The sequence below is a fragment of the Scheffersomyces coipomensis genome, assembly GCF_036884675.1.
Source record: "Scheffersomyces coipomensis strain NRRL Y-17651 chromosome Unknown DFJ63scaffold_5, whole genome shotgun sequence".
In the NCBI taxonomy this organism is placed as follows: domain Eukaryota; kingdom Fungi; phylum Ascomycota; class Pichiomycetes; order Serinales; family Debaryomycetaceae; genus Scheffersomyces; species Scheffersomyces coipomensis.
This window is the reverse complement of record NW_027042896.1, coordinates 1,042,104-1,065,033: the sequence shown is the minus strand read 5'-3', so window position 1 is coordinate 1,065,033 and position 22,930 is coordinate 1,042,104. Positions and strand designations below refer to the sequence as shown.

At 30.7% G+C, this 22,930-nt stretch overlaps 10 protein-coding genes across 10 annotated transcripts; 3 read left to right on the top strand and 7 right to left on the bottom strand. All coding sequences in view use genetic code 12, as the record gives it.

The window, feature by feature from the left end:
* Positions 1-29: 29 nt before the first annotated feature.
* Positions 30-2,086, bottom strand: MED1 (Med1p). The gene has a single exon (XM_064903926.1). The coding sequence runs from the start codon at positions 1,947-1,949 to the stop codon at positions 60-62; it is 1,890 nt and encodes a 629-aa protein (XP_064761149.1). The 5' UTR covers positions 1,950-2,086; the 3' UTR covers positions 30-59.
* Positions 2,087-2,222: 136 nt separating this feature from the next.
* GCD7 (translation initiation factor eIF2B subunit beta) lies at positions 2,223-3,305 on the top strand (the record flags this gene model as incomplete). Its single annotated transcript, XM_064906363.1, has 1 exon — positions 2,223-3,305. One exon carries the CDS (start codon positions 2,223-2,225, stop codon positions 3,303-3,305), a length of 1,083 nt encoding a protein of 360 aa, XP_064761148.1.
* A 67-nt stretch (positions 3,306-3,372) lies between these two features.
* Positions 3,373-4,128, bottom strand: HSP21 (Hsp21p). The gene has a single exon (XM_064907144.1). The coding sequence runs from the start codon at positions 4,091-4,093 to the stop codon at positions 3,446-3,448; it is 648 nt and encodes a 215-aa protein (XP_064761147.1). The 5' UTR covers positions 4,094-4,128; the 3' UTR covers positions 3,373-3,445.
* Positions 4,129-4,569: 441 nt separating this feature from the next.
* SDS22 (type 1 protein phosphatase-activating protein) lies at positions 4,570-5,727 on the bottom strand (the record flags this gene model as incomplete). The annotated part of the gene is made up of 1 exon (XM_064905160.1): positions 4,570-5,727. One exon carries the CDS (start codon positions 5,725-5,727, stop codon positions 4,570-4,572), a length of 1,158 nt encoding a protein of 385 aa, XP_064761146.1.
* A 200-nt stretch (positions 5,728-5,927) lies between these two features.
* On the bottom strand, positions 5,928-6,599 carry ACP12 (acyl carrier protein). Its single transcript, XM_064903927.1, has one exon. The coding sequence runs from the start codon at positions 6,476-6,478 to the stop codon at positions 6,128-6,130; it is 351 nt and encodes a 116-aa protein (XP_064761145.1). The 5' UTR covers positions 6,479-6,599; the 3' UTR covers positions 5,928-6,127.
* DCK1 (guanine nucleotide exchange factor DCK1) lies at positions 6,600-12,545 on the bottom strand. The gene has a single exon (XM_064903928.1). The coding sequence runs from the start codon at positions 12,295-12,297 to the stop codon at positions 6,721-6,723; it is 5,577 nt and encodes a 1,858-aa protein (XP_064761144.1). The 5' UTR covers positions 12,298-12,545; the 3' UTR covers positions 6,600-6,720.
* Positions 12,545-15,847, bottom strand: SSY1 (Ssy1p). The gene has a single exon (XM_064903929.1). The coding sequence runs from the start codon at positions 15,388-15,390 to the stop codon at positions 12,793-12,795; it is 2,598 nt and encodes an 865-aa protein (XP_064761143.1). The 5' UTR covers positions 15,391-15,847; the 3' UTR covers positions 12,545-12,792.
* Positions 15,848-16,474: 627 nt separating this feature from the next.
* Positions 16,475-18,813, top strand: DFJ63DRAFT_330797 (uncharacterized protein). The gene has a single exon (XM_064907652.1). The coding sequence runs from the start codon at positions 16,595-16,597 to the stop codon at positions 18,611-18,613; it is 2,019 nt and encodes a 672-aa protein (XP_064761142.1). The 5' UTR covers positions 16,475-16,594; the 3' UTR covers positions 18,614-18,813.
* On the top strand, positions 18,814-20,776 carry DFJ63DRAFT_320042 (uncharacterized protein). Its single transcript, XM_064907143.1, has one exon. The coding sequence runs from the start codon at positions 18,984-18,986 to the stop codon at positions 20,646-20,648; it is 1,665 nt and encodes a 554-aa protein (XP_064761141.1). The 5' UTR covers positions 18,814-18,983; the 3' UTR covers positions 20,649-20,776.
* Positions 20,777-20,811: 35 nt separating this feature from the next.
* Positions 20,812-22,827, bottom strand: DFJ63DRAFT_336553 (uncharacterized protein; the record flags this gene model as incomplete). The annotated part of the gene is made up of 2 exons (XM_064908402.1): positions 20,812-21,195; positions 22,291-22,827. The coding sequence occupies 2 exons, from the start codon at positions 22,825-22,827 to the stop codon at positions 20,812-20,814; spliced, it is 921 nt and encodes a 306-aa protein (XP_064761140.1).
* Between the last annotated feature and the right edge of the window lie 103 nt (positions 22,828-22,930).

Here is a 22,930-nt window from a genome sequence, read left to right as displayed (position 1 = left end):
TTTAATGAAAAAACTATAATTATTTGTACATAGCTTCTTACATACATACTTAATTACATCTATAAATAAACATATGTAAATGATTTAGTAACGTCTTCCGTTAAATTCAAACCTTTTATAAATCTAGTGGATTTATCATTATTATCAACTTCCATATTTTCATTCCCATCTTTCAATTCAATGATTTCACCATTTGAGATCTTGAATTTAACATAAACTTCACCTAATTTACTTATAACTTCAAACGATAGTATTAAATCGAAAAATGGGGATGTAAGATCAATATCTTCAAGGGTTAATGAGATATATTCTGCTTTTTCTTGATTAGAAATTTCCAATCCTGATTCACTATCACCTTCCTTTTTAGAATGATCTTTTAAGAACGCTTCTAAATTGGTTTCTTTATGACTTATTGGTTTGATAGTTGAATAAGTGGCATTTTCAGACATAGCATTCAAACTAAGTAATTCTTCATCAGTAACATCTTGAGGTAATTTCAATGATTCTTTTAATTTCTTCTTAGCTTCTTCAGTTAATTCCTTTTCAGGATTAAGTCCTGACATACTACCTACTTTTGAATTTCTTCTTGATCTAGCTATACTCGATCTATCATGACTAAATGATTCTTTATTACGAATTTCAATCGTATTCAATAAGTTAATAAATACAATGAAATTACGGAAAATAGGAATCAATATCGATATATCCAGTAATTTATTGACCGAAATTGATTTAAGTGGTATGAATTGATTTGAAATTAAATTATTTATAATTTTGAATGGCATTTGTGTATCTTTTAAACCTTTTAAATCGTATAAGACATCTTCATGATTATTAAACAGGATGATACTTGAATTCTTAATACTATCTCCTTGAGTATGATGCAATAAGCCTAAATACTCAAGTATAAATTGAGGGATATAGATTTCATGATTTAAAGTAAGACTTAATCGCCAATCCGATGAGTCTGTTGATGATGATGAACTGGATGACGATGAAGATGGTGGGGGTTGAGATGAATTATCCTGTTCGAATTGGAATTGGTATGATTGTGGTTGGGGTTGTTCTCCGGTAAACAATTGCCAGGATTCATGGGTTAAATTATCAAAATAATCTATTTGTTGACGATAAGCTTTTGAAACATTCATATGAATTAAGAAATTATATTTATTTCCCAAGAGTAACTCTTTAGAATTATGATTTACTTCATATTCATGATTGATATATCGATAATCTTTCCAAAAGTTTATGAAAATCCCCAATTGATTAGTTTCAAGATCATTAACTTTAACTTGTCCTACTCGACCTTTATATCCTTCTTGAACCAACCAATCTTGTAATTGACCCTCTGATTCAATTGAACTGACAACATATAAAAGAGACGATAATTTCTCCAATACATTAAATGCATCAAACGATGATGATGTGAGTCTATCAATATTACTTAAATAATTCAAATTGATGGGAAATTGATTCAATTTCTTGGATGATAAGTTATGGAGTAAGATCTTTTCTGACATTGATTTTTCATCTTTACTAGTTAATTTATTATATTCCGATAAATCCAAACTAGATTCAATAATCACTTGCGTTATACCATTATTATCGATTTTGTTTGATTTTATTCTGCCATGAAGATTATGTTCAAGACTCTTAATGGCTTCAGCTGCTTGATTAGCAAACGATATAGAAACATCCACCACTCGATTATCGTCAATGAAATCGATGTCAATAAGTATATATGACCCAGCAATCGTTAATCTTTGCGTCTTATCATCCTTAGCTATGCTGTTGTTGGTTTCAACCGTATACCTTAAATTATCAACAAAAGTTTCCAACTTTAATTGTTGAGCTAACTTTTGAATCAATTCAATTGATAATTTGAAATTGGACGAATAGTCAAAGAGTGATCCTAACGCTTTATTCAACACTCCATTTGATGATGGCATTTGATCTTAGGTTGGTGTAGTTGAACTATTGATGAAGTAAGTAAGGAAGCTGCTGCTACCAACTTCGAACTGAAAACTTTAAGAAACTCAAATATTTACAGTTTTCATTGGAGAACTTTACAGTTTAGAGCATTTTCACAGTTTAGCTTATTTTTACAGTTTACACCTTTTTTTGGTGTAATTTTTTTTCTTTTCAAACACACAGAACTATGAATCATCCCAGCCAACCATCCGAAGGTTTATCGTCAATTCAAAGGTCATAGATCATTCCCAATGTCATCAACTACTATCAGTCCTGAGATCTTGTCTCTTATAGATCCAGTGGTGTCTGGGTTGAAACGTCATCAGATTGTGGGAGATAAAGTGATTGCATTAGCCATATGTCATTTATTAATGAAAGTTATATCAGCTGCAAGATGGACTAACCCTTATGATTTAATTAATATCATTAGAAAAGTAGGGACCATCCTTCATACTGCATATCCTAGAAAAATCATAACTGGGAACATTGTCAGAAGAGTATTGGCTATAATTCGTGATGAAATCGAAACTGAAAATAGTAATAATGATAATACTCCAATGATGAGTTCAATGTTTAGTTTATTATCCACCAATAGTAATACCAGTCATAAAGTTCAACATAATCAACTGAAAAAACAATCTAGTGATTTTAGATCGGTGGTTATTGAAGGAATAAGAGATTTAATTGATGAGATCGCTAATGTTAATGAAGGTATTGAAACCATGTCTGTCGATTTAATTCATGATAATGAAATTTTATTAACTCCTACTCCAACTTCAGAAACAGTATTACAATTCTTAATAAAAGCTAGAGCCAAAAGAAAGTTTACAGTATTGGTTACTGAAAGTTTTCCCAATGATATAAATACTGCTCATAATTTTGTGAAGAAATTAGCTGATCATAAAATTGAAACTATTTTAATCCCTGATACCACTGTATTTGCTGTAATGTCTCGAGTTGGGAAAGTTATCATTGGATCAAGTGCAGTATTTGCCAATGGTGGTTGTATATCCAATTCTGGGGTAGCTCATGTGGTTGAATGTGCTAAAGAACATAAAACTCCCGTGTTTGCTTTAGCTGGATTATTCAAATTATCTCCCTTATACCCATTTAATGGAGATGATTTAATTGAAGTGGGTAATTCAGGTAAAGTTTTAAACTATGATGATTTCAAATTTGTCGAAAATGTCGAACTTGTCACTAATCCATTGGATAATTATATACCACCCGAACATATTGATATTTATATCACTAATGTTGGAGGTTTTGCTCCTTCGTTTATTTATAGAATTGTTTTGGATAATTATAAAACCGAAGACAATAAGCTCGAGTAAAAAGGGTTTGGCTTTTCTCGTTTTACATAATGTATATATAATTTAATACTACAGCATTTACATAATCTTAATTCAATTCACATTCATTCACAAAAATATATAATTACCTATATAAAACCAGTTACATAACAATTACCTATTTACTTGCTTTCATTTTCAACTTGATTTGCAATGGCTGGTTTTTCATCAATAACATGCTTGACATTATCACCATTATTATTGAATTGAATAGTAACCACATTTTCAGCATCAGATTCGACTTTTGGAACTGTGATCAAAACATTACCATCTTTAGTTTCTGCTGTAATAGCAGTTGGATTGACTGGTTTATCAAATTTAAGACTACTCAGATAATTGCTTGAACTTTCAGATTTAGCACCAGTTTGTTCATCTGTCTTGGAAATCTTTTGAGCGACACTGATTTTCAATTCATTTTCTTTCTTAAGGAAATCAACTTTGAAATCCTTATTAGTCAAATCATCAAACTTACAAGTAACAACATACTTATCCTGTTCTTCTTTTAAATCAACATTATTATCAAACCCAACAAACATCTTACCATCATTGAAATGCTTAAAGAAATCATCATCAAAAGCAGTTGGGAAAACCTCACCTGGATAACCATAAGGAATCAATGATCTAGCAGGAGGATAAGTATTACCAATCAATCTTCTAGGAGTGAAATAACCATTAGGGATAGAAGATTCATATCTTCTTGGTCTATTGAAGAAACCTCTGTTAAAGAAATCTTCAAAATCGGAATCAAAGAAATTATTGTAGAAACTCATATTGCTTGAAATTGTATTGTTATTAGTTGAGGAGTAACAAAAGTAAGTTGATTAATCGAGTTCAAGGGGTAAGATCCCCTTCCTTATATAGTTTTTGAGTGATTGCAAAATTTGGTGATAGTTCCCAAACGAGTGCGCACTTTAAAATGTTCCAGAATTATCCAGAAATTTCGAGTGGAGTGATTATGATCGTTGATGGAAATATAAAGATAAATTGTATATTGCTGTAATAATGATAATTATAATTAAGATATATGGTAATAGAAGTTTCTAGATTTACTTAGAAACACTTCTAGTTCCGTTATTTTCTTTATTCGCTTTGAATGACCATATGTCCTTTGTTCTTTCATTTTCACCCATTTAGCCTTAAATGGCAAATACTAAATTAAAACAAACTATTAAGGAGAGACGGTATCATTAAAAATTATCATTACATATGTATATAAAGAATACTAGGGGGGTCGTGCCATAACAACCTAACTACGAATATACGTGGCATCAATCTTAGCTAAACTTGGACCTAAATATAATTTTACTTTTCTTCTATAAGCAGTAGGATTTTGAAGTTGAATTGGATTACCTTCAAAATAAACAGTATCTAATTCAGGAAGTTTCCCTAATTCATTTCCAAGTTCTTCAAAATTAGAAATTCTATTATAAGAGCACCAAAAATCAGTTAAGTTCGTTAAATGTTTTAAATTCTCTAATTTTGTTATTCTATTAGATGTGATATCTAAGGTAGTTAATTTCGTATTATGATCTAAATTTTCAATCTTTTCAATTCCATTATGAGATAAATAAAGTTCTTCAAGATTAACTAACTTATCTAAACCTTCAATCTTTGTGATTCTATTGGATTGGATAGAAAGTACTCTTAAATTAACTAAATTCGTCATATTCTCAAATTTTTCAATTCTATTCTTTCCTAACCATAATTGTTCAAGATTTACTAACGTATTAAGATTCTCTGATATTATACTGATTTTATTTCCTCCTAATTCTAAATTCTTTATCTTGGTTAATGTTTCTAAATTCTTAATTTCTTTGATCTTATTCTGAACAAAATAAAGATTCTCTAATTCTGTTAAAGTTTCAAGATTCTTAATGTTTTTAATATTATTAAATGATAAATCAAGATTAGTAAGTTTAGTTAAATGTTTAATATTACTTGAAATATGATTGATTCTATTATCATATAAATCCAATTCTTCCATGGTTTCACCTGGTAAATCACCAACACCAACCATCGAAGTTAAAAGATTCTGTCTTAAACATAATGATTCCAATTTAGTAAACCTTGATAAATTCAATGCTTCTAAAGTACTAATCTTTAAATGAATTAAATCAATATAAGTAGTATCATCTTCATATTCAGCAGCTAAATCCTCATCAGCAGGGAATTGTTCAGGATGCTCATCGGGAATGATGATTCTTTCTTGTGTAGCAGTATCAGTAATTACATTCTGATGGCCTTGAGGTGGAAGACCTCCAAATATGCTTTGATCTTGATTATCTTCATCATCTTCATCATCTTCATCTTCATCCTCAGTATGGGATAAAATGGGAGCCTCATCTTCATGAACTTGACTATACTCAACTCCATTCTTGATAACTTCCGGTGAATCCTTTGTCATTGCAATTGAGTGTACTTCTGACAATTTGATCTATAATGAATTCCTCCCAGACTATTTACAGTCATTGGTTTTAAAATGGTTTACTTTTTTTTAGTTAGTGACAAATTGGTCACGTGAATTTGGTAATGGCAATTTCCATAGCCAAAATATCAGTTTAAGGTGGATCTACAGAAGGGTATGACTATGATGGAATAACGATAGTTATTGCATTATAAATAAGCTATAACAAAAAGAAAAGGTAAATCTAAAGGATTCGTAGAAGAATTATTATATACAAAAGTTAAGATGATGATGGGTGGATAGATGAAAGAATGGATAAATTGGATGAATGAATGAATGAATGAAGAATGAAAATATGATAGATATCAATCATTGAGATCAATACTAATCTTATTCATACTTATAATTTTTGTTCTTCTTCAAAAATATAATCAATAGCTTCACCAACAGTTTTAATTTCATCAGATATCTTATCAGGGATTTCTAAATCGAATTCTTCTTCTAAAGCAACTAAAGTTTCAATGACATCTAAAGAATCTAATCCTAAATCTTGTTTGAAAGTAGCTTCTAAGCTTAATTTGGATTCTTGAACAGCAGCAACAGTCTTTAAAGCTTCAAAGGCTCTTTGAGTAACTTCTTCTTTAGTTAATGGAGCAGCAGCATAGAATCTGATTGGTGTAACCATTGATTTGGAAGCTAAAGCTAATCTGGAAACTGGTGCAACAGTAGAACGTAAGGCTAATCTGAACATCTTGATTTATACTATAACTTATGAATTGGAATCTATAATAAATTAGAACTGTAAAAAGGGTGTTAACTATACAAACTCTGTCATAACAATTTCTCTTTCACCTCTTTTTTTTTTTTTTCGTTTTTTGGATTGACCAACCAAAAATTAATTGGTCCTGCAGGTAATAGGGTAAGCGGGAGCTACCATATATATAATAAAGTGTCTGTTTATTGACTTTTTAATTCTATATAACGTATTTAAGTTTAATTTCTTCTCCAATTCAAGGCATTACGTTTAGCATTAGAGTTTGCACGATTTGGATCTAATGGTCTATCATAGGAAAAGTCTGATGTACTAGAAGATGCTGATGATGCAGTTCTAGTAGTCACCTTAGACCCTGCAATTGATGGAGGTCCTCCACCACTGACTTTTCTGTTTTGAATATATGATAAAGTATCTTGACTACTTGGACTACTATGGCTTCCTGTGGTTGATACATTACGAGTAAGAGAACTAGTATTGGTCATGATTGGAACAAGACCATTACTAGTATTATGAGCACTTTCAACTTCCGGGATAATTTTCAACTCCGCAATTTCATCTTTGAAATTCTTCTTATATAAATCAATTAAAGCTTCATGACTTAATTTCATAGTAGCAGGGACTAATATTCCATGTAAGATCAAACAACGATTCAAAATTAAGACTAATTCATCAAATACATTCTTTAATAATCTAATTGATTCTTCTTCTTCTTCCTTAACATTAGTAAAGAAATTTCTATATTGTCCCACACCACCATTAACTGGAGAATCAACCGTACCAGCTAATTGTCTTGATAAATCATTGAAATAACTATCATATCCAACTTTATCATGAATGGCTTCATTAATTAAACTTTCAAGTTGAATAAGATCATTATTCTTATTTAAAATGGTTCTAATAGCATTGTCTAATGGAGATAATTTAACTACTTTAGTAGCTTTAATATCACTTCTATTCATTAATGTTGGGAATGAAAGATAGGTTTCATAAGTAGTTTCTTCTGTCCATAAATCAAATACAGATTTGGAACCAGGAAGTCTCTTCATAGTAGTAAAGAATCTTAAATCTTTATTTCTAGCATATTTTCTAACCCCAATCGAAGTATTAAATAATTTATCGGAAATTTCAGTACTTGGATCAACAGTTGTAACATGTAAATATCTACCAGTTTGAACTTTTTCTTCAAGAATTCGAGCTTCAGCATCATTAGTAACAATACGTCCACCAGGATATAACTTCAATAATCTTTCATGAATAGAAGTTATATGTTCAAATGGTAACCCTTCATAAATTTGTTCTTTACCTCTAATATTAACTGGGAACCCTGCACCTATAAATGATACTCTGAAGAATGATGGCATTAATTTATCAGATGATTCTAAATCAGAATATAATTTAGATAATTTCCCATGAACGTATGCAAGACTCTTTAAATCATAAGTATTTTCATGATAAGCGTCCAATAATTCATTATAAATATCAATGGCTCTTTCAAGACTATTTCCCTTGACAAAACTATTAGCAATCAATTTAGAAAGTTCTTCTTTTCTTTGAAACATTGATTGTTGAGGAAATTTAGGTCTAATTGATGGAGGTAATGTGATATGTAAATCCCATGAATAAGTTGAAGCTAATAATTCCAAACTTAAAGCAGCTTGAATATAATCATGTTTGACTAAATTCTCTTCATACATTGAATTAATAAATGAATTGAAAATTTCAGGTTTCTTTAAATAAGTATTAATATTCAATTTATGGAAAGTTCTTTCATCATCAAATTCAGGTCCAACTGGAACTATATTTAAATCATTCAAAACATCCAAGAACCCAGTTAAATTCCGAATATAATTATAAATAACTCCAAATGATACATCTTCACGATCAATTCTAATCGTAAGCTTTAATCTTTCAATAAAACTATTTTGTTCTTGTGGCAATGGTTTATATCCATTTCTGGTATATATATCATGTAATCCAATAAATGATTCACGTTCAATAGCATCAATCGAAGTATCATTAATTAAATATTCTGAAATTAAAAGCGACCATAATATCTTCACACTAACCACTTGACAAGCTTTGTTTCTTTGTAAAGCAAATAACATTAAATCTTGAATAATTCCAAATTCATTGGTAATGAATTCAACTTGATAACCTCCAAATCTCTTTAAATTGAATCTAACAATATCTTCACTAGTAGCATCCCAAGCTAATGAATCCCATGATTCATTAAGTAAAAAGGCAATTCTTTCCCGAACAGTACCAGTGATTTGTCCTGCTGCTTTCTTAGGAACGACAGATAAATGTTCAATAGATACAGCTGGTAATACTGCTAATTTTAATAAATTCTTAAAATAATTACCCCATAATGCTCTATCAAAACCATCAGATTTATCAATCGGTGGAATATATTGCGTAACAAGTAAAGGATGAATCAATTCAAGAGATGTCAAACTTCCTTCAATGAATACTGCAAATAATGAAAGCCATTTTTGATGATGGAAGAATCCACCTTGTCTAATTAATTTAACGGCATTCATCACAGTGATAAGACTTTCAGTATTGAACACTTCATCTTTAATTTCAATACGATTGGCTTTGGCAATTCTTGCGATAAACACAAATACAGATGCCATTTCAACTAAAATTTCAACCAAGACTTCGTCATTGACAATAGGATCCATGGATGATTCAATAAATGGATATTCAGTAGGGAAAAGTTTGGTGAATGTTCTTTTTGGTTTGAAAAATCCATGACCTCTAGTATATTTATTATATTTGATCATTGATCTTGCAATAGCAGGTAAAAGTAATGCTAATTGATAATATGACTCTTTATCATTTGATCTAGAATATAATTGAGTACAACATGCATTCAAAATACTTAATGCCAATCTAGCAGCATCAATATCAGTAGGACCAAGTAAGACTTCCATAGCCCATTCGATTGATTTAGACACTAAAATCTTTTCCGTAGTTGGTGATTTCACTAAGAAACTGCTGAAAAGACGATGAATTAATAATAATTTGTTAATGATGATTTTATGATCTTTAATCAGCGATTGTTGTTCTTCATTTAAACCCAATCCTCTAATACCAATGGAATCAATGAAACTAACGACAAAGTTTAAAATAGATTGTTCATCAATATCAGCTTTGAAAGTTAAGACATAATCAATAATTTCCATAATGAGAACTTGATCATTAACCATGGAACTATTTTGAATGGAAAGGAAAAGTGTACATGATTGGAAAAGATTATTTAATGATTTGACATATTCATCAGAATCATCAATTGAATATACCGATAATTTCATTAAGATTGATGAGATACGACATAAGGATCTAGACATTGCATTCCAATTTACAGTTGCATTGGAAAAAACTTCAGCAACTTTATTAATAAGGAAAACCCCAATCTTTGGAAGAGATTTATATCTGATAAGAAAATTATCAATCAAGTATAAATATTGATCTTGTTTTCCAAATATAGTATCTAATAAATGAATAATAGATTTGAAAGTATGGTCAACTAAAGCTTGTGAACTAGGAGTGAATCCTTCTTCTTTAAGTTTCTCAAGGATACCATAGAATGAACTTAATAATTCCGGGAAATACTTAACCACTTGAGGAATTTCTAATTTACAGAATTGAACTAAGGACATCGATAAATCTTCTTCTAATCCAGATTTCATAAATCTTTCATATTGGAAAATATTTTCAATGGAATAATCAGAATTATATACTTTTCCAACATATTCAGTACCAACTTCAACACTTGCCATTGGTAATTTATGATTCAAGGACATTATTTCCACTGAATGGTTTTTTCTTTTACTAAATTCAACCAATCTATTACTAGATTTATATAAAAGTTTACCTTCACCAACTAAGACACCATTGGCATATAATGATAATTGGATGAAATCTTCTTTTGGAGATTTCTTTTTGGCAGGGTTCTTTAAAGAAATACCATTGATTTTAACTATTTCACCAATGGATTCATTTTGAAATACAGATATAAATTGCCATGAACGTTTTTCTTGTTGATTAGATGCTTTAGCAAAAGTAATCAATTCATTTTGAGGGGTTGTAACTTCAAAAGTTAATAAATCATCCTTATTGATTCCATTTAAGGCTGTTACTTTTCCTAAGGTTAAATAAAGTCTTTCATAATTCTCTGCTAATGGATCGAAGAAAATTGGTCTAATTCTTGATATTGGGGTGGAAGTAAGAGTTGTACTTTGAAGGATTCCTGAAGCAAATTGATGTTTGAATTCTTTTAACGTAACGGTTAACTTTTCAGCTCTTGGATTAACGGCAATTCCTTGTTCAGAACCAGTAATGATTCTATCCACAAGTTCACCCCAACCAGCATTATCAGTACCACTCTTTTTTGAATTCATATAAGATCCAAATAATTTGATAGAGAAGTTATGAGATTCACCCGAAGCTAATGAATCTTTATTACTAGAAAAAATTCTGGTAATATCAGTTACACCTGCAGCCACACCCTTTTTAAGTCTTCTAAGATGAGTAGCCATTGATCTTAATTCAACTTCTTCAGTTAAAACAGCCACCAAATACACTCTACTATTTTCAATTTCACTATAAGGAATATTTCTAAAGAGAGCAGCACTAATCTTTTCAACTTGAACTAATTCATCAACTGAATTGGTATGAATAGCAAATGCCTCTGTTAATCTTTTTCGACTATTACGAATATACAAATAAGCTGTCATACCCAGGAAACCAGGCGGTTGATAAGCTGATGATCCTGATACTGATTTGAAATCGACTAAGATATGAGATGGAGGATCGGCAAGTAATTTTTTATTTGAAGGAGGTTCTAATGAATAATAACTTCGTTTTGCAGCAGCATGAATAGGGTAAGTTGATTCTAATGAACCTAACAATTGTTCTAAAGCCATATATGGGGCAGTCGAATTATCATTCGAAAGAAGTTCACCAGTGATAGGATCTCTAGCTAAGAGAGCCTTATAACCAGAAATATCAGTATCATCATTATCTAAATCATAAGATTGAGAATTTAATCTGGCTGATTTTGAACCTAATTTCTTTGGAATTTTATTTAATAAAAAGGTAGTTGTTTCCTTTGCACTTTGAGTTTCATTTGAAGTTAATAAATTATGTTTTAATTTGATTCTAGTATAATTTAAATTATGATAAATTTCAGCTAATTTATTATATAATCTGAATTCACCAATGGAATATAACGCGAATATATGATAAGTTAATAATTCCAAAGCGTGTTTGATTTCACTTTGTAAGTCTTCTCCAAGTTGGAATGTCTTTATAGGTAATATAGGAACTTTACTCTGGGTATCATTAGTGGTGGTTGTTCCACTCCCATTACTAGAAACAAGAGTATCCACATCACCATTAAGAGCCAGTTTATAATCCTGTTCAGCCTGTTGAATCGAAGGAACAGTCTCTGAATCAACGATATTATTAAACCCATTATGGACTGATATAGTTTCAAAGGGAACCTTAGCTGTAACTTGAACAAATTTCAAGGGGAAAATAACAATATGTTGATTTACCAGAGGTAAATCATCCAAATTAACTGAAGTGATAGTGAAATCATTAGGAAATGGTTTGGTTAAAGCATAACCTCTAGCCCATTTCTCCCTCTTAGTCTCAAAGATATAAACTTCATCACCAGGATATAAATTTCTAAAATTGGGATTCTTTAAATTAGGGTCCTTATCTAATGGTGTAAAGGGTTTAATGATCTTACCCACCAAAAACGCCGGTGTAGATTCCCATGACATGATCAATCAATGCAATTCAATGGCTTATAGTCACTATATACGTGATAGAACCTAAGACCAATGATCAATCGAATTCAACTGTCTGTTGCAAACACTTTCAATTATTTTTGGTACCTTGAAATTTTTGGTTGTCAAAATCAAAATGGTTTTATTTTTTTTGAGTGTTGTTCTTTTTTTTCTGTTTTGGTTAGACGATGCAAAAGTATTTAATTAGACCATTTTAGGAAATAGGTAGATCGCCTCACTCTAGTTGGTTGAATATGCTACTGCAATTAGGGCTAAAATGAATTAATTTATTAAAGGATGTGAAAGTTTATATAATACAACATATAGAAATGTTTATAAATGTATGAAATGAAACCGTAATAACTATAAAAAAACAACAAAAACAATAAAAATGAAATCCCAACCTGAACGAACGGTAATGTAAAAATGCTAAGATAAACGCAAACAAAATAACAAACAACAACAACGACAACGACAACAACCTCTACTCTATGCAAGGAATGAGATAAATTTCAGTAAGGTATCCTTAACACTCCTTGCATTATATTCTCTACCTCCATCCCAAATGAATCTATCCATTTCAGTTCTACCGGAATCAAAATCAATAGTATCCAACGTTGGAATTCTAGTACCTCTAACCACTTTATAACCAATATATAATACAGCAAATATTATCAATGTACCATAACTTGAAAAGAAAAACATCGTATTCCATTCTCCTCTGATAAATACCACAAATCCCATTCCAAAGATAATCACAGTTGTACCAATAAGTCCAATAATAGCACTATAAGGTTGGAATGGAGATCTATAAGGATAAGCTTTATCATCTCTATTAATAATATCAGGTCGTCTTTTAAGTCCATAATAAAACCGGATAAATGATAAACACATGGCAAACCAAACCATTATCCCTGATGATGCAATAATACTAGTTAAATTTTGAAATACAACGGTGGCCTTTTCTGAAACACATAAATATGATAATAATCCAAAACTGGCTGCAAATAATACTGCATTATAAGGAATACCTTGAGCATTACAATAAGTAAGGAATTTAGGAGCTTTTCTTTGTAATGCCATGGAATAAACCGTACGAGAACTAACATATAATTGAGCATTACCACAACTTATAGCGAAAAACACTAAAAATCCATTCACTACTGAACTGAAATTACATAATCCAGCACTTTGTAAAGCAACAATCCAAGGACTTTGGGCACCAGTCCCAAATCCAGCAAATACAAGTGATTCAGTATTACAATTAACTCCACCAGCATATTCAATGGCATAATTGGCAGCAAATTGATCTTGAGCAATACCTGTATTACCCAGATAATATCTTAATAATCTTGGATCGCCAGCATAAACGTTTAATGATACACAAAAGGCTGATAAACAATAAAATAATAAAATTCTCCAAAATACTCTTTTAGTAGCTGATGGTAAAGCTTTTCTTGGATTTTGAGCTTCACAAGCAGCAATACAAACAATTTCTGTACCACTATAAGCATATGATACAACTAATAATGCAACTAAAAAAGATAAAAATCTACCTTCACCTCCACCAATACCTTCATCAGGAGGATTAGTACCTGTATCATGTAAATTAAATCTAGGTCGAAATAATCCAAATATAATATTATGATCAAAATCTGATTTCAGATGATTCCAAAATCGGAATCCAATCGCTTCACCACTACCAAATCCACCACGATTTAATACAATCATGACAATAATCATGATTAATGCTGCTATTAATTTAATAAAACTTGAAATATATTCAATTTCACCAAATATTCGAACATCAATAAGATTACTTAACACCACAATGGTTAAAAATAACGTAACAAATCCAGCTGATGAACCTTTATCGGCCGGGATATTTAGATATGGATAATATGATAACATAATGACACTGGCGACAATTTCACCTGCTAACCCAAATGAAAAACTTACAAAATATAACCAACCCACAGCGAATCCAAATGCATCGTCGACAAATCTTGAACTTAAACCTGATACTCCATCCACAACAGATACGAATGTTACCATTTCACAGAATGAAACCATAGTGGCTAAAACGATTATCCCACAAACAACATATGCTAGTAATGTTCCAAATCCACCAGCGATAGTTAATGCTTTACCTGAATTAAGAAATAATCCTACTCCTAAAGTTCCACCTAATGAAATCATTTGTAAGTGTCGTACTTTTAATTTTCTTTGTAAATAGATTTTATTAGCTCTATCAGCTGTATCTGATGAACTTGGAGAATTCGAATAATTTAATTCACTTATACTTATTTTTGAAGTAACAGGACGATCACCTGTAGTATTTGAATATTTTCTACCATACCAAGTTTTTAATTTTATGGTTGAAGGTTTTAAAATATTTGTTTTAGTTTCATTTGTAAAATCATGATCAGCATAAAAGTTTTTAGATAACTCTTTTGATTGAACCACATTTAATAAATCATTTTCTTTAGGAGGGAGATTCTTGGCTACTTTGGCATAAATGATATCATTTAATTCAGTTTGTTTAATGTACTTATTGAAATCATCTAATTGAGATAATTCAAATACTGATGAATGAGATTCTAAAACTTGCAAAGGGATTTGTTGATGATCTTTCATATTTTGAACTGTTTGATCGATTTCAACTTGTTTAATTTTATCCTTCTTTAACTTTTCATAACCTCTTAAATATTTAAATCTTTCACCACTATTATCAATTTTATCTAGATGATCAGGATTATGAGTTATTTGATTTATAATCGATGAATCAATCGAATAATTATGGGATTCAAACGTCGCTACATCAGTTAAATCTTGTTCTGTATCATCATCTTCATAAGCTTGATTATATTGATTATCAGTTTGATGATGTCTAACAAAGATATGACGTAAATCACCAATAGAACTTGTAGAATCATTTCCTAATGAATCCAAATGATAAGAATTTCGAGATGATACTTCAGATGAAGCTACATCTTTATGCTTATCCTCCATAGTGGGAAACAATCTATGCTCCATGATAGAAGATTCCGAATCATCAGAATTTGTATCGGACCCAAGATGGGTCATGGCTATAAAATTTGACTATGTCTATTCAGAAGTGAAATTTGTCTAATGATAAACTATGATTAGAAATAGAAAACCCCAAAATAATACGGTTTATTATATACCAGGGCGGGTTTATAATCTATGATATGGACTGAATAATGATGTTACCAATCAACTTGATAAGTTATCTTTTGATATAAGGCGTCTGACTGGTATAACTATGATATATAAGTTATAGATTTTGACGAAAATATTTATGACATGTTTTTAAAATTTGACATGACAGAACTCCTTTATTTTTTTTCCTGTGAGGTCTAAGGGTACTTGGTTAATCCGGTGATTTAGACCTACTATCAAAAGGGGTATTTACAATGTATACAAGTACACTATAAGTCAGGTATCATCAAATGGATATCAACAAAGTACAACAACTAACTCTAATCACACACAAATTCTTTTAAATTATAATGATGAACTCATTATTATAACTTAAAAAAATGAAGGTATGATAATTTGCGTCAGAAGCCTAGGAAAGTGCAATGGCAACGACACTGTGTAGAAAGGTGTGAGCAAGCCCATCGATCCAATCTACTGATAATCCAAAAATAAAGGTAACATATTATAAAAGTCATCAATGATGACGTTTCAGTTGTTACACTGAAAAGAACAGATACTACACTTGATCTAAGCCAGAAGGCAAAGAGATTTGGTTGCAGACGAAGGGAGATTAGGGGAATCAGTTCTATTTATACTTTTTGGATGAGTGTCCGGGTAAATGAAAAGAAAAGTTTTTTTCGTTGTCACTATGAGGAGGTCACGAGATTTTGATCAGATGACTTTACGAGATGAATGGAAATGAACTCTCCTTTAGGTATCAACTATAGAGATAATTGAATGATACACAAAGTATATATAATACATTCTTCTACTAAGTAATATCACTAAGCTATTAAATAACACAATCACGGTATCTGATAGAATAAATAGAATCACGTAGAATATAATTAACTTTTGTTAGTCGTTAAATAATCTTAATTGTGCTGGCTCCCAATTAAGTAATAAATTAGAACGCCGCACCTCATCTCACCCACAAAACTTGCAACCTCATTTGAAAAATTTTTGAAATAAACGGTTTATATATAATTCTATCAATTTGCCATCAACTACGATTTGAAGTTATATATTGAACAATTACTAAATATAACAAGAATAATAATAAGCAATCATGACTTCATTTAAATCCAGAGGTAATAGATACAATAGAAAGAGTAATACCAGAGATGAAGGTAAATACTTTATTATTAATCATAGTGAAGATGATAGACGTCATGGTCATCATCACCATGGTCACCATCATCACCATCACCATCACCATCATGGTAAAAAGGATAAATACAGAAGATATTACCAACAACATCCAAAGAAATTAGCATTGGTTGAAGAACCTGAATCCGATGATGAAGATGATTATGAAGATGAAGAAGAGGATGTTGAACCACAATATTACGAATATGAAGATGATGATGAAGAAGAAGAGGAAGACGATGACGAAGAAGAAGAAGACGATGAAGACCATGAAGAAGAACAAATCTATGAATTTGCTCTTAATGGCAACGAAGATGAAGACGACGATGAAGAAGATGAAGATGAAGAAGAAGACGACTATGAAGAAGAACATTACATCATTGACTTAAATGATGAATTAGAAAACGAAGCCGTTGACAATTTTGACAGATATGGCAAAGTCCTTGACTTGAATGATGAAATTGTCAGATTCTACGATGAAGATGATGAAGAATTAGAACCTGCTGATATTTACGATGTCGTTGACTTAAATGATCAATTACAAGCTGCAGCCGTTGCTCAAATCTTAGCTGAAGAAGAAGAAGACGACGACGATGAAGATGACGAATCTGACTCTGAATCTGAAACTTTAGATTACTCATCTGATATTGAAGAATTAAACGATGAATTACAATTAGAAAACGTCAGACAATCATTTGAAGAAGGTTTAATTAGTGGAGATGAAATTTTATTCTCTGAAGATGAAGATTCTGAATTAGGTGATGAACCAGAATATTTTGAAATTGATTCTGAAGATTTTGAAGATGAAGACATTGAAGAATATAATTACGATGCTGGTAATCCAACTAATTATGAATTTTATGATTCAGATTCTTCCGATTCTGATGATGATGGTCAAGGTATAACTATTTATAGACATAGATTTGATTTACCTGAAGGTGAAAGTGAAAATGATTCTACTGATGATGAATTAGTTGAATATGCCTTTGAAGATGAAGATGATGACGAAGAAGAAAGTTTTGATCTTTATGATGAAGATGGATTCTTAGTCGCTAATGATAGTGAAGATGATGATGAAGAAGATGAAGGTGTTGAAATCATTGATTTATCTAAAGATTTAGAAAATTCTAAAGATTGTGAATTAGTTGAATTAGATGATAATACTTATAAACTAAATTTAAGATTTCCTTCTTTAGTTAAAGATGAATTAAAAATTGATTTCAAAAAGATTGAAAATGAATTAATCATCAGAGGTAAATTCAATTTTACTGTTGAAGAAACTGATAGTGAATTTGAAGCTGATATCGAAGAAGATGATGAAGAAGAAGAAGATGATGACGACGAAGAAGAACTCGAAGGTGAAGTTATCTTAGAAGAAGCTGACAGTGAAGATGATGATGAAGAAGAAGAAGACGAAGATGATGAAGATGATGAACTTATTGCTGACGTTATCTTAGAAGAAGTTGAAGATGATGATGATGAAGAAGAAGAAGAAGAAGACGATGAAGACTTTGAAGAAGATGATGAAGAAGAAGATTCTTTTGAATGGTCAGGATTTGAAGGTCAAGATCCAGAAAATGCTGAAAGTTTCATTGTCGATGAAGATGAAGAAGATGAAGAAGAAGAAGAAATTAAAGAAGATGCTCAATCATTAATAAAAGATTTCAAAAATCATGAAATTGGATTTGAAAAATATTTCCAATTCGATAAAGTGATTAAATTTGAAGAAATCAAAGCTAAATTCATTAACGATGATGAATTAGAATTAATCATTCCATGTGAATCCACTCCAATTGAAAAGGAATCCAATATCGTCTCCATTGCTATTGAACAAGCATCAGAAGATGATGATGAAGAAGATGAATCCATCACTGATGAAATTGAAGAAAAGGAAGAACCAGTTGAAGATCAATATGAAGATGCTTCCATGGAAAACTAATTCCCTACCTTATCATCAAAATTTGCATTTCTCTAGTTCATCAATCTCATTTCTTTACATCTAATTTATTTCCATATTCGGGTGATTCCATCACATTTGCTTTTTATCAGAGTTCCAAAAATAGTTATATAAAAACATATAGATTTGTATTTTAGTTTAATAATATTAAAAAAATAATAATTGTGGTATTTTAACCAAGTCATATTAATCATTATAGTTGATCTTAATTGTAGATAAATACATTTTGCATCGCTCAGATCCATTTTATTTTTTTTTGCAGCACGATCAAATTTTCTGATTCAGGAGAAATTTACCACATTCTTCAAAGGTGTTACCAGTCATCATCATATCACCATCAATCTTTAAAGCAATGACAGAAACAGGATCAATCAATCTGTCGATTCCTCAATTGAACCTTGATGATCAACCTCATGATGATCCCATTGATTATCAACCCATTGATGAGAATCAATTGTTTCATAGATTAGGCGGTTTCAATGATATCAAGGGGTTCAATGCAAAGAGTTTAGGGTTAACTACTGGGAATGATATGTTTAATGCTTTGGATAGTACTAAGTTTGATATTACTACTAGTGAGATTCTTCGTGTTCATTTATTAAGAATCTTATTAACTTTCATATTGTTCATTCATATGCATGTGGTCCACATTTATCAACTTGTTGAAGATGCTGTTGAATTGATTAATATCTTTTGGTTAGATTTATGGAGTGTTTCTCAATTAGATTCAGAAGTTATGACGTTTGGGATTTATTTTATTAATAATATATCTTGTGGAGCTATTTTCACTAAGAATTTAATTTATAATGTTCCATCAGTATTCTTAAGATTAATGAATAATATGTATTTAAGGAATAATCCATCATCAGGATTAATCAATTTTAAATTATCTATTCCACAACATTTCTTACCTAATTCAATCAGTGTCATCTTAGAAATCAATCAAGCTATCGTATCACCACCACCATCAATTCCTCAACCTTATCTTAATGCTGATAAAAAAATAACAGTTCCAAGTAAACGAGAAATTCAACAAGTATTAGCCATTAGAAATGAATATTTCACTCATCAGAGTGTTCATATTGCAGCTGAGAAAGTTAGAATTCAAAGTGAAATTGCTAGATTTGTAACTTGGTGTTCATTAATTCCATCCCTTAGTACTATCAATATCTATGAAAGATTTGGATTAGTATGGGATACCCCTGAAAAGATTGAACTGAGTTTAGAAATGTTAGGTAGCTCAATCCTTAATGAATTAAGTTCATTTGCTAATTCATGTTTCGTTTATGAATTGGAAGATTTAAGAGTATTAATTCCCAGAATTACGTTAGTGGAAGTTATGTCAGGAAAATCATATACCATTAATCAATTAAGTACTCTTCCACAACAACCACCAAATCCAGATCAAACTAGTAATGAGATTGAAAGTTTGATTAGTTCTTATTCTGATGATCGAGAATTGATAGTTAATCTTTGTGATTCAAGAATGAATGATGATTTGATTGGTACTTATTTAGGAAATGTTTTTGAAGCAGGTACAGAACTAGATGAAGATGATATGTTCCATACATTATCTGAATTGATTCCTTCAACCCCAGATATGATCATTATTCCAGGGAAGAATAACGTAAAACATATGAAATTAAGTGGATACAAGAGTATAATTAATGAAGAAGATGTGGCAAGTACGGTTACTTCACCAATTTTTTATTTTTCAAAGATTAGATTCGGATTCCCATTTTTCATTAGATCACTTTATTATTATGCTCTTAATAGTGATGTTTCCCAAACTGAATTAGTTGATTTTGTTAATGGTGCAACCGTTAGACAAACTTTGCAACAACAAGCATTACTGTCGGAAACAGCTATTGCTAATCATTATTTGGTTAATTTCTTTAAGAGATTAAGAGGATTAAAATTATTTGATCTTAATTCAAGTCCTGCTAATCCTAATGAATATGAAAATGAAGCTAATTTATTATTAAACTCATCAGAATTGTTAACTGCAAATGTTTGATCTCATTTGTTTCACGTTTATTTTTTGCATTCACTCTTGCTCACTTTTAGCTATTTATTTGCTACGTATAGAAGTATCCCCATAATATAAATTAATTATTAATATTGTATTGCTAGTCTCTAACTAACCTAATTATTATAAAATATAGAAATTATTCTCCTACTTAAAATTCATCCTCATCTATGTAAAAGATAGGCTCCTGATCTTCCAGTCCAGAGTCAGGGAATTCCACTGTCCCAACATATTCCCAATCAGACACATAGTTCTTTTCCTCTTCAATTAACTGTTCAACAGCAGTACGTAGATTATTATAAGAATTATCTTGAGATTCTTTTCGTCCAATACCATTATGCAGAATCACATTTATTGTTTCTTCAATCAATTCTGGATTAGGGGACATCAATAAGTAAAACCATGCGTCACATTGTCCATCTTGATCTAACTCATCAATCCTACTGGCTAATTTAATATAATAATCCTCAATTACACCAAACTCCATAGACGACCAATCTGTATCCTTATAAAGTTCATCATTACATTGTAAGCTCTCAGGTTTTTTATGGTTGGTAGGGTGAGAATACTATAATGATCTCCATTCATAAACTCAATTACTCTCTCTTCACCTACTAAATTATTAATCCCTGAGTGACAAGCTGCATTTGATTGATCACAAGTTGTAAGTGATAACAATTGTAACAAGAAGATTATTGCCAACCATGGCGATGTCATAAAGTTTTTCATATTTCGTTTGTCTGGTAATTGATATCAGTTCTTTTGGTTTAATTTGATTAATGTTCTTCCTATTTATATGAATTTGATGATCATTTTATTATGCTATACTTGTCTTTTCTTATTCTTAATTATTATTCTTACTTTATTTTGATAGGCGTAGTATCCTGTTTAAGTTTATAATTACTTCTATCTATTTGAGTGGTAACAGATACAGATGTAATTCCCAATAAGTCCTAAATACATCTCTTTTGCAGTCATTGGTTCAGGTATAGCTAACATTTACTATTTTTAAAAATCTTAGTGCGGAGGCCCATATCATTTACTTTTCAACAGAGATATCATTCATTCAAAGTCTAATAGGTAATTATACAGCTTAATCTTACTTCAATATACTTCAAGACTACCATAACCATTAGCTTAGAGTGGTAGATTGATCGTTCATATCATATCATATCATATCATACAATTCCAATATCATATTGCTTTCATATTAGATCCTCAATTACATTAACAATATACCATCGTTACATGGATTATATACTTATATCATAAATACTCATAACGGTGCATTATTATTCTTCTTGCATTCAATCTTTTGCAGCTCGTTTATTGCTATCATTTGCCACCTTTAAAAGTATGATGTAAAGATGTGTCCCCATAATATAAATTAATTATTCATATTGTATTACTAGCCACTAACTAAACTATGTCATTGTCTATTTGGATTAACTTCCTACTGAAGCATAATTAACTGGTATATCTCGTATTTAATGATCACTTGTTTAAACAAAACTAACATAACTAACATATCTAATCTAACTGAAGCTAAATTTTAAAACATCGAAATTATACAACATTATCTCCCCCCACTTACACTTCTCGGTCTTTCAGTATATTCGACCACCTGCACTTCTATCTCAGGATCTGGGTATTCCACTATCCCCATATATTCCCAATCAGGCACGTAGTTCTTTTTCTCTTCAAACAACTGTTCGACAGCATTACGTAAATTATTATAAGCACTATCTTGGGATTCCTTTCGTCCTATACCGCTATTAAGAATCACATTAATCGTTTGCTCAATCAACTTTATATCAGCTGTAGTCAACAAGTAGAACCATGCGTCACACTGTCCTTCTTGATCTAACACATCAATCCTATCTGCTAATTTGGTATACAAATCCTGTGTAACACCAAAACCCATAGATGACCAATCGGTATCCTTATAGATTTCATCATTACATTTTAAGCTTTTGGGCTTTTCTAATGTGGGCACGATAATCATCGTCTTAAGTCTAGCACCATCTTTGCCTCCATTGGTAATCACAATCTGTTTCTCATCACCTATTAAATTATTAGAACCTGAGTCACTATCACATGTTGTAAGTGATAACAAGTGCAACAACACTGTTACTACCATCCATGGCGAACTCATAAAGACTTTCATATTTGTTTCGTTTGCCTGTTAATTGATATCACTACAGGGTTTAATTACATTATTCTTCTTCCTATTTATATGGATTTGATTATCATTTCATTTTCGCCTTTTT